Genomic DNA, 11,422 nt, shown 5'->3' on the forward strand with positions numbered 1-11,422 from the left:
ACTAAATAGTATTTTTTATGATTAAAAACTATTTTGTTTGTACCTCATTGTGCAAAGAAAACTTTATTCGTATTAATGTTTGAGCTTGAAGCACAGCTAGCAATCTCAAATAAAGGGGGAATTTAATGACGTCATTGGTAGGGAGCGTCGCTCATCGTCTCGTGACCATTACTACTTCGCCATGTTATAATGGTTGCCCTGTACTGTAGAGATTCACGTCATTCTCCGAGAATAAAACATCTCGTCATTTTCAACCAACGTGATTCCTCCTTGCGAATAATTCATCAACAGCGGGTAAGTTGGATGGACAACCCATCAACGATAACAGTAGAGTACCAAATGGGTTATTTTGTTGCTTGACAAGCAGTCAAAAATTACTTATTCTTCGCCAGATTCACGATGGTGGTGTGTGAGGAACTAAACGGGAAGTCAACTTACGAACAAATGCAGGGACATAGTAACTTTGTGTATGTATTCCATTGCATTGAGAATATGTATTATGAGAGCAGTGCAGTGCCTGTGCATGCATGGCAAGTGCGATGGAGTGACGGACGCGACGAGTCTCGGTGTGAGAAAGGCGATTTGAGCTCGATTTAAGCTAGCAGCTAGCTAATCAATTCAGTAGATCTAGACTAGATCTAGACCTCTAGTTACCTATTTGGTATTATTTTTCTTTTTGTGCTCTAATACATCACCATAACCAGGGAAAGCCATAATGGGGAAGTCCATCCTAAAGCCTAAAGGCCTAATAATTTAAAGTTCGTTTTTTTTAATAAAAGCAGAAAAACAAGAAAAAATGGGAAAATATAATTTTTTTATTTTCATATTTAAAAAAAAATTCTTCACGCAGCTCAGGTAAATGGGTGCCAATTAGTGCAAGGTGGTATCACTATCACATTTCATATTAGACCTATCACCTAATACCTTGTTTGGTTATCCAGGGCCGGGCAGAGTACCAGGCCAGGCCAAGGTCAAGGAAGGAAAGCGCCATCAATATAACTTTAATATTTCAATTGCAGCTAATATTTTTAACTTTTTAATGTATTTGTGATGGTGAATTTGTCTGGATTTAAGTTACCCTGGATATATTAAGGATTGTCTGCTGAATTGTGAACTTCTTGCTGGTGCTCTTATCTTATTTGCCAAATCTTGAAAATGCCCTTTGTGTTGTTTGTTGACATTGCCGTTGCTGTTGTTAAATGTCATATTTATTTATAATTTTAACGACATTGTGTGATTACAAATGTTAAATTCTAGCTATCACTCTACTCTACTCTCTGTTATTGGATAGGAATTAAACCAGAAGTTAGATCTAATTGAACGTGTTCTAGATCAACAATAGCTGATGTTAGCTAGTTTGTGACATTATTTTATTTTCATTTTTTTTAATTAGTCCCAACAGACTTACTACTGCCAATGTTGGAATCTTATTGGCTATATATCTTACAGTTTATTAAACCCGATTGTATTTTTATTTTATTTTCTTCCCGATTTTCCCCTCATTATCTCTATTTTCCCCAATTTTCTTGCCCAAAAGGGGGAAACGTTGTTAGATGCCATTTTTTATCCCCCGAATCCTCTTTTTTTTTTTTTAGTGTTCACTATCACCCCTGGTATATACTGCTTCTATGTGATCTTTTGCACTAGTGCGCCTTGAGCATTTGATTTCAAGTAGATTTAGCACCTTTGTATACTGGTATTTTTAACGTTAGCATTATGTATTTGCCTCTTACTATTTCCTTGATAGGACGTTTGATTCTTATGGTCGTATTCAGATAGTGGGCTCCACCATGAGTGACGATAAACCATTTGCTTGTAGAGTGCCTGGATGTAATCAGGTAAGAAGCAGGAATTGTATTTCATCAGTTTTACGAAGAGACTTTATTGTATTTTATTTAGAAATGTGTGCTACTGCTTTTATTCCATTTGCCTATACAAGTCAAACCAACCTGCTAACTTGAACATTGGAGAAAGCCTCACTTTTTGCACATGAATCTAACTTAATCGTAAGGAAAGTACCAGTGCCTTTTCAAGTTGTTTGTAGGGAATGGGGTAGCAGGAGCAAAAAATAATTCTGTAAGGTTCACCAATTTCAGAAAAGACAATAATCTGTTTATTTTTTGAGGGGAAAAAAGAAGAACATTTAAAAAGATGGTAGAATTATTTGAGTCATTTTAGCCCTCTCTAGCCGACTTACAGTGGTTACATATGGGCTGTGACAGATTCACACATCGTACAGGACAGGTGTACTTGCACAATCAAAAAGTGGATTCTTTCATTTGCATTCATTACCCCCTAAAATACAGGATATGGATTTGCTCTCATTTTTTTCCTCCTATTTTTGTTTTCATTTTCTTATCCCCTCCTCTTCCTCCTTCTCCCCTGTCATCCTAATCGTTCTCCTCCTCCTTTTTTCCCCTCCTTTCCCCTCCTTTCCCCTTCTTCCCCCTTCTTCCCTGCTTCTCTTTTCTCCCCAACCATAGAAATTTGTGAATGAAGATCACTTAGAGGTACATCGTAAGAAACACGATGTTCACCTTGGCTTCTCAGACTTCAGATCACTTGACACCCCTGTTATTGGTAAGATAAGCAATTATTACTCATAAATTTCTAAAAATGATATCAGGTATTGGTGATTGAAAAAATATATGTACTTCATCTACTTTTCCTCTTTTGCCATGAGTGTGTGTTTATTTTTTAAAAATGTTTTTTAAATGAAGATGGTTATCACCAAATAAGTCACCCCCCAAAATATAGAATCAGAGAAATTGATTAAAAAAGGTTTTGGGAAAAATTAGACAACAAGGAGTTCTGAACGCTGTACATTGCTATCTTATGGATACAAATGAGCCACTCAGTCATGAAGGTGTTGTATCACAGGCCAACTATACACCAATTGTGTATGATTGTAATATTCTAATTTTTCAATTTCCCCCCACCAACCTGATTTCTTCGTGTCTTTTTCAAAAATTAAATTGAGGACAAAATAGTATTTTATTTATTTGCCTATAATGTAGATTCTTTTATACCCTCCCCCAAAAAAATAAACAAAGGGATATTTTGGATAAGTTGTGATTCCTGTGTTGAACGTGTAGAGAGTGAGAGAATTAACAGCTTTCAAGAATACTGGCCTTTGTACATTAGATAAGTGCTATTTCTAGGATCTATTCATACCACATTCTGTTACTGATTGACAGGAGAGTAATGTTTATTATTCTATTCCACAGCGGATCAGACTCCGACTCCGACAAGGTTTCTCAAGAACCTAGCAGGAGAAGAAGGTCTTTTTAATGATCTCCACCCAAACCCTTTTGATGCAGAGTTCAGGCAAGCCAGCTCAAAGGTACATTGAATTTAAACAAAATTATCACTGAAGTGATGTGGGAGTAGATGATGATAATGATAGTATGGTTGATGGATGTGTAAAATCTGTTGTGCTGTGGGGGTACTCTCTGCTCTTTTCACTCTAAGTTCATTCCAGTATCTGATAACAGTTTTGATTTTGTTTATATATGTATGTATGGTATTCAAATGGTTCTATGAACCATGCTTCAGTGACAATTGCTTCCTGGTAATGTTTCTGCACTCACTTGAGTCTTAACTTGAAACTTTTCATGTAACACTACACATGGCCCTAACGCTAACCTTAATTCTAAGATAAAAGCTGATTGCAGCCCCAAACCTACCAGTATGTCTCTGAGGAAACAAAGCCCATAGTAAGTGTTGTCATAGCAAATATCTGGTCACTTTTCAATCGTTGAGATAAAACATTAGAATTAAATTGACCCTTTTTACTAACTCAAAGACTTTTTCAAATGTAGTCGATAGTAAAGTGTTTTAAGTACTTAAATGTTGCACCAAGGAATGAATAATTATCATAAGTCATGCTATGAGCACATGACATTTCAACTTTTAGATATTCCCCAGGTATTTCAGGGTTAAATGTAAACAGTTTTGAACTTTTGACATATTTTAAAACTGTGAATGGCATCTTCTGTAAGCGTCGTTTGATATTTTTGTGGTTGGACTAATTTTAAGTTAAACTTAATTTAAGTTTAACTAGTGTAGAATTTTGTAGAGGGGTACCCCACATCAAAATATTGTTTGAGTAGCCTTCAAATGCCATGTCTTTTTATGATCTGTGAAATCAAACAGCTGACAGAAAATGACGCTGAAGATGGCTCGGAACCTAGCCCTATTGACATGTCAACAACCCTCACCCCCATCGATGCGGAAGCTTCTGGAGACTCGGACATCGCAGGGAGAATCCTGCTGGATACAGAGGTCAAACCAGAGGAGGTCAGTGTGGAGTCTGACCCACAAACTGTGGGTGACCTCAGAGACAGTCCTGAGTTGCAGAAGGTGGTGACTCAACCCCAGGGGGCTACCACAGTGGTCGTTCTTTCACAGCCTAATCTTCCGCAGGCTAATCCTATACAGCTCCAAGCTGTGAGGTAAGTGTTTTGCCTTCCTTTTTAACATTTTGAATAAAATAAAAACCTACTTTCATTCATTTGGTCAAGTGTAAAAGCTTTCCTAATATAGTTTGCATATTTTTTTGGTAAAACTCAAGGAAGTTAATAAATAGATGAATTTCAGAGTTTGTGTTGATTTTGCTGCATTTATGAGCCACTGATAAATGATTATGTATTTGGTCAGACAGATGAGCTACATGCATCTGATGGGAGGGAGAGCCTCAGAGGGGGCTATATATGTTCATGTTTTGTAATAAATTGTATGCACACATTATTGGGATTCCCCTTTATCCAATTTCTAGAAACTTCGAATCAAATTTAATGAAGGTAATTTTCAATCTCGCCACTATATCTTTTATTGAAACTTTGCAGATATCTTTAATTTTTTTTTTTTAATAATGATAGTGTTCTTTTTGGTATTGAAACATCAACTGCAGTCTATTATACAGGTATGCTTGATGGATAAATGCAAGCAAAATGATTTCATGAGTTGTGTAATGAAGGTATCAAATCAACATGTATTTATCCAATTGTTTGCAGTGACCAGTTTGCCCTGAATGGCATCCCCCTCAACGGTCCTATCATGATCAAGCTAGCCACGGGCCAAACAATTCCTGTCTTACCTCCGTCAGTCACCAACCCTCAAGTGGCTATACCTACGGCAGTCTCGGCCAACCCCAACAAGGAACAGGACACTTTGGGGACTACCATTGATGGCAAGCCTGCACAGAATAGCTCGGTCAAGATGGTAAGAACATACACAGGAAGTCAGTTCTAGTTATTATCTTGTTTTCTATTTGAATGCAGATGAAACATTAAAACCCCACTGCACTACTTTTAGCTACTTGTGCCCTCTATATAGCAAACATTGCCTTATCGGTGCCTGTTGGTCCCCCATGATCCCCTTTTTCTCAAGTTAATTGAGAGCTGATTTGATGAGATAACCACCTGTCAGTGACCATGCAGGGAGGTCTAATCCCTCCTGGCCAAACTAGTGCAGAGAGGCTTTAAAGAGTAGCAAATTTCTGAAAAAATCATTTGTGTGGAGGTAGCAATCAACCTCAACTTTACCTGGCATTCTATTAATTAATGGTGAAGGAGCATGAAGGAGAAAATCCAGGATGCCATACAGAGCCCAGGTCCAACTTCATTTCCCTGCGAGCCTGATTCTGGGTGAGAGCATAGGTGTGTGTCAATCAGTTTACTTTACAAGTTGTTTTACTGTATTCTGGGACTGTATTTAAACTCCAATATATCTCTTTGAAGAAGTAATATTTGAAGCTCATTTTTAAAATACAGTGAAGCAACATGAAACCTAATATATCAAGAGCAAAACATGTTTTGGTGATTGGCGCACTTTATGTCATACTCATTATTAGCTTGGGTTTGAAAGGTTAACCACTATTTAGGGACTGTCAGGCACAAACACACTTTTGATTTCCTCAATACTTTTGAGGCTGATGCATGAAATTGTCAAGGTTTAATTCAACATTTTTTTAGTTACAATTCCAGCTTTTTAATTTTAAATTCATCTGAAGTCCTGTTCACCTATGGGTTGGTAAACCTTGGCATTTTTAATAATATTGTGTTCAAGCGTACGGCGCTTCACATTTCTATATCGTATAACACATCAATAGCGAGTGTGCATTTGATTCGCTCAACTAATATTGTCATCTCCACCTGCGATTCATATGCACGTTAAAGACACCACCACCGGGTTCCCCTGTTGTGTGTGGAATGAGCCATTAGGATTCATGTTTGGAAAAATCAAAGGCACTGCCTGCACAAAGGGCTAAAATAGTTTGACTATTGACTGAATGATATTTTCTCTCCATCAGAAATTGAAGAGCACATTACTATCCAACCAATCCCAAGGTAACATGAATGTGATGGCACAAGCCGTTGATGTAGTCACAAAGCAGCAACAAGAAGTCAAATTATTACTCAGTAGGCCGACATCAGTGAGTCAGCAAGAGATATATGTGTAAGTCCAATCTCTAGTCAAATGGGATCTTATATCATACTAGGAACATTACAGATATTTTGTGAAAATTGTCACTTTACATCTGCTGATTTCATAAGAAGAATCCTCATCTACATTTTAACTGTGTTTTTGGTGAATAAAATTCTTGTTACTAGACAGCATCAGTTACGAGTTCAGTCTAAGGACAGTTCTATATCCAGACCTTGTTTTCCTTTATCCATTCGACACACAAGGGTCCAGATTGATTAGACTCTTTATATTCTGTATGTATATGTCTTCTTTTTAAAATGTTGAAATTTGTTGGGGTCCATTGTTGAACTTCAAGGTCCTTGTGCACTAGTCCTGTTTGTGTTCAGCTCTGCTTCTAGCAAGTCAAAGAATGTGTCGTTGGGAACAGTGTGCATGACAAGAATTATCACAAGTATTGAAAAGTAGATACATAAGTATGTCTCAATTCTAAATGTATTTTGATTCATCCTTCATAAGTTTTACTATTTTGATGTGCTTGACCTTACTTTAAACAAAACAAAATTGTGTTGTCCACAGTCATAAGAGGCAGCGTGTTTCGGAGGAGGACGATAACGAGAATAAACGACAAAAGTTCCTGGAGAGGAATCGAGCTGCTGCTAGTCGGTGTCGGAATAAACGCAAACAGTGGGTAGTTGATCTGGAAAAGAGATCTGATGACTTAAACGCAACAAATAATTCTCTCAATGTAAGTATACCACACATTTTAGAAAAAACTTATGTTCACTTTATATAACATTGTATACTAAGCACAGTTGAAAGTATCTAGAAGAAATATATATATTAGTTAATGAGAAATTAATAATTTTCAGCTAGTTACAAAACTTCAGTTTTATTCACTTCAAGATCTATATGCCAATTTTCAATTATTATTATCATTTATTTTTTGTTGTTGTTGTTGTTTGGGGGGGGGGGGGGGTGTTGGTTGCATAATCTTTTGCTTTGCTGAAAGACCACTGAAATAACCTAGCCTTTTCAGGGGCAATACATTTAGCAGCTCATAGATGAATCATATGTTAAATCAGTTTTATTGTGTGTAATTTGCTCTTGCAATCCTTCTTTGTTTCTTTTATTCATTTGGGCAGACTGAAGTTGGCAAGTTGCGGAATGAGGTGGCACAGTTAAAGGAACTTCTGTTAGCGCACAAGGACTGTCCTGTTACGTTACAACAGAGGGCAGCAGGCTTATTTATGAGAGGTAAAAATATAAGTATCTAAAAACTCTCCTCATAATTTCTTCAATCTCATTTTCAATCTCATTTTCCTGCTTATTATTACTTTTTGTGTTTGACATTTGAAATACATAAAGTCTTCATTGCAAAATCTTACAAGGATTGAGTTCCACATATGCTATGCATTCTATTGTAAAGTCATATGTGAGTCATATGGCATTTGACAGATTGTAGAGATTTTCCTTCATTGGTAGAATTGTAGATATAAAGGGTTAGGTTTTTACATAGCAGTGTACATGTAATAGTGCTGTTTAAGTCTGGACAAACTTTAAATTCATTGATTTTTGTGATTCTACGACACGGTCGCTCTGCGATCAAAATCTTGCAGTACCGTAAGTGAAGTCCTAACTTCAATCATGGACCAGACACTATATATAACCTTAACCCTAAACCTAACCTAATGAAACCCTATCACAGCTTTACCCTAATCCCATATGGCAGGAGCAAATGTCAGTTCACCATTTCAGTGACCGAGTTCTCTCTTCAAGCCATAGCAGGTGTATACAGGTCTAAATGAATCAGCTATTCCATCTTAAATTAGCAACAATTATCTCAATTTTCACTCTTTCAATAAAAATCAACAAGAAATGTTTTCAATTTATAAATTTCACTTTGTGTTGCTAAGAGACTTCAATGATCATTTTGTATTAATTTTTTCTTAATTTATGAACAACACAATGTGCTGCAACTGAAGTGGACTCAATTTTCCAAGAATTTGGCACATGCTGCTCCTCTATGATTTGTAATGCAAACTATTCTAGATCAAAATATAACAAATACAGTTTCACATATATTTGACCCTGAACTGCTATTGGTTAAAATGTTAAAAAGAATGTTTTTTGTTTAAATGTTAATGTTTATTCTTCTTGAACTTTTGTAGTTGGTGACATACCAGGCAAACAAGAGCAGGACGTACATGAGGCATCAGGGATCATCTCCATAACAACCACTACCCTATCGTGAGAGTGACTAATGACCTCTCACCCTTCATCACTTCAGAGGTCAAAGGTCATTTGAGTATCTGGTTTTTATATACTGTCTGACAGAAGTCAACTGTAATCCTATATCCTGTAAAGGGTTGACATTACTTGTCCTTGTGCAGTATTAAATCTTTTGATATGATCTGTTTTCTGTTATAACATGCACTTTCCATAGACTCTAGTCTGAGTTATCTCAGGCTTAATATTCAAATGCTTTAGTCACAAGTGTCTTGGTTATTAAGACATTTCCATGTATCATTGATCCAATTTATTTTGCTCAAAGCTTTCAACAAGATTCATTAATATACTACATGTAGTTTGTTTGTACATCATTATTAAAGAATAATGGCTTATTCTGCAGCCTGGTAACCATCCCTTATTTAATGCTTAGTGGTTAGTAGTGCGTGAGGTGCTGTTGTGTAGAGTAACATCGACAGCTGGATTATCGTCAGCCGTAGAAATAGATGTCAAAATATGTTTCCATACTTGTTTACATTTGAAACAGCATAGAAAGATCTGCTTGCTTGCTCTTCAGAAGAGGTGACATTACTTGTGGGAATTCTAAAGTACATGTAGGAATTTCATCACCTACTTGCCTTGCTAGCCTGATTAATTGAGTCAAGACAGGGTGCAGTAGTTTTAGATTAACAAGCATTTCAAAGGGATGTCAGCAAACTTTGTATTTATGATAGTTTCATGAGACACTGCCCAGGTGTATTGTTTGTTTGTGAAATCCAACAACAAAAGTTGAAAAAGATGATTGAAACCATCAGAATTGATGTGGTATGGCCTGTGAGATAGATGCATATCCTGCTGCAGTCTGATGATGTATCAAATGAGTGGAAAAGTCTTGAACATCATACTGTGAAGGGGTCTCTAAAATTGATATGAAATTGATGGCAAAGAATGCAGTTGGACCGGCGGAAATAAACAGCTTGTGATCTCTTCAGTTATTGACAGGCTTGGGGAGTGAAAGAAAATGTCAACATAGTCTAGCCTTCTTACCATCTTACATATTGACTAGCACTTCATTGAAATTTGAACTCTCAATTTAGGGATGGAGACCTTGCGTATTGCATGGAATTATGGATTGTTTTTATTTTATCATGTTTATCAAATTCCATATGCTTTGAAAGTAAATAATGCCATTCCAGCTTAGATTCTAGAATGAATTGCCAGTATTCTCGAAAGCAGCCTAACCATGAGACATGTTTAAACCACGTTTCAGTTTGAAGATCTAGTCCACTGACTTATGGAATGCCAAATGTCAACCTCTTCATACTGTATAAATCACCATAAGTCTGTGACTGAATGAAAATTCAAGGTTGTATCTATATTGTTGATTTCTCACATTTATGTCTTGAACAATTGGTTTTGTTTAGATCTACCTGTAAAGCCCTGTTTAGATATGAGGCGGTAAACCATGGCATTTTAATTTTATGGTTACATCAGTGTAACACGCCTTACATTTGTGTATCTTAGAACACAAACCTTAGTGAATAGGGGCAGGACCTTTGTTGCTTGTACATGTAGTTACCATTCATTAACGCACACAAACAAAATAGTCAATTTTTTTGTGGCACTTTTCCAGAGCATTTTTTAGTAAGCTTATTAACATTTGTTGACATTTGGCCTTTCATAAATTAGTGGACCAATGTAGGCTGCTTTTGAGAACATGGGCCAACGATATCATTAAAATGCACTAAAGCATTTGTACAATATAGTTTGAGTGTATGTATGCTATTTTGATTTATTTATTCATTGTCGTTTCTTCTCTCATTAGGAGGGGAATCTTATGCATTTGTATATATTGCTTTGTATGCCATTATTTCACCTTGTATCATATGTAAATATCCTGTATATATATCACAAAGCTTGTATTTTATCACAATCCCATTCAACATGAGTGTACAGTAGAATATGCAGTTGTAGTCTACATCATAGCGTTGGCTCAAGTGCATACAATTTATTGAGAGTTGGGGAATTTGATTGAAAAAGATGTTATTTAGGAGGGATATCCATTGTATGGGACATTATTAAGACTTGCCACATGAACTTGCTAAATGGGAAATTATAATTGTTTAGAAAAATAGATTTTGATATTTTCAGTTAAAGTACAAGTCCACTCTTAAAATAACTTACTTTCAATGGAAGCAAAAAAATCAGACAAACCATCAAAAAAAAGTTTGAGCAAAATCGGATAACTAATAAGAAAGTTATGAATTTTTGAGAAAGTATGTAAAACTATAGAACAATGGAAATAACTACACAAATTGCCAATTTGGTTATAAGTTTGTGACATCATGTCCTCACTCTTTATCAATTGCTTTATATGGTTTAATCCCATAAATTTCTCCATGCCTTTGCCCAGGTTATATGATTTGTATCATATTGCGTGAATGACATTGCACAAAATCTTTTATGAACTTTGAAGGATTTATACTATTTTCTGAATATTGTATATTTACAATTATTGATTTTTATCTAAATAGTTAATCAAAAGTAACATTTTTCATGATTTAACTGAAAAAATTACTCTATATTTAATGCATCCACACAAAAACATATTACAGGTACTATCAATCTAACTTGGATGGTGTATGAAGAAATAAGATTCTTAGGGGAAAAATAGAAAATTTATATTATCAATATAAAGAAAACAATTACGGTAGTGGATAGTGAGGACATGACGTCAATCTCCAATTTGTCATGTGATTTTCATTGT

At 35.8% G+C, this 11,422-nt stretch overlaps 1 protein-coding gene across 2 annotated transcripts; it reads left to right on the top strand.

Moving 5' to 3' along the window:
* Positions 1-157: 157 nt before the first annotated feature.
* Positions 158-10,420, top strand: LOC577426 (cyclic AMP-dependent transcription factor ATF-2). 2 transcript variants are annotated; one of them, XM_777655.5, is made up of 10 exons: positions 158-294; positions 1,748-1,838; positions 2,484-2,580; positions 3,228-3,343; positions 4,156-4,454; positions 5,016-5,223; positions 6,314-6,459; positions 7,006-7,174; positions 7,572-7,683; positions 8,598-10,420. In XM_777655.5, the coding sequence occupies exons 2-10, from the start codon at positions 1,791-1,793 to the stop codon at positions 8,678-8,680; spliced, it is 1,278 nt and encodes a 425-aa protein (XP_782748.3). In that variant the 5' UTR covers positions 158-294; positions 1,748-1,790; the 3' UTR covers positions 8,681-10,420. The 2 variants fall into 2 exon arrangements, with proteins under 2 accessions (XP_782748.3, XP_011663815.1); XM_011665513.2 differs by lacking the exon at positions 158-294 and adding an exon at positions 301-467.
* The last annotated feature ends 1,002 nt before the right edge of the window (positions 10,421-11,422 follow it).

The sequence above is a fragment of the Strongylocentrotus purpuratus genome, unplaced genomic scaffold (assembly GCF_000002235.5).
Source record: "Strongylocentrotus purpuratus isolate Spur 01 unplaced genomic scaffold, Spur_5.0 spur5_scaffold_6, whole genome shotgun sequence".
NCBI classification, from domain to species: domain Eukaryota; kingdom Metazoa; phylum Echinodermata; class Echinoidea; order Camarodonta; family Strongylocentrotidae; genus Strongylocentrotus; species Strongylocentrotus purpuratus.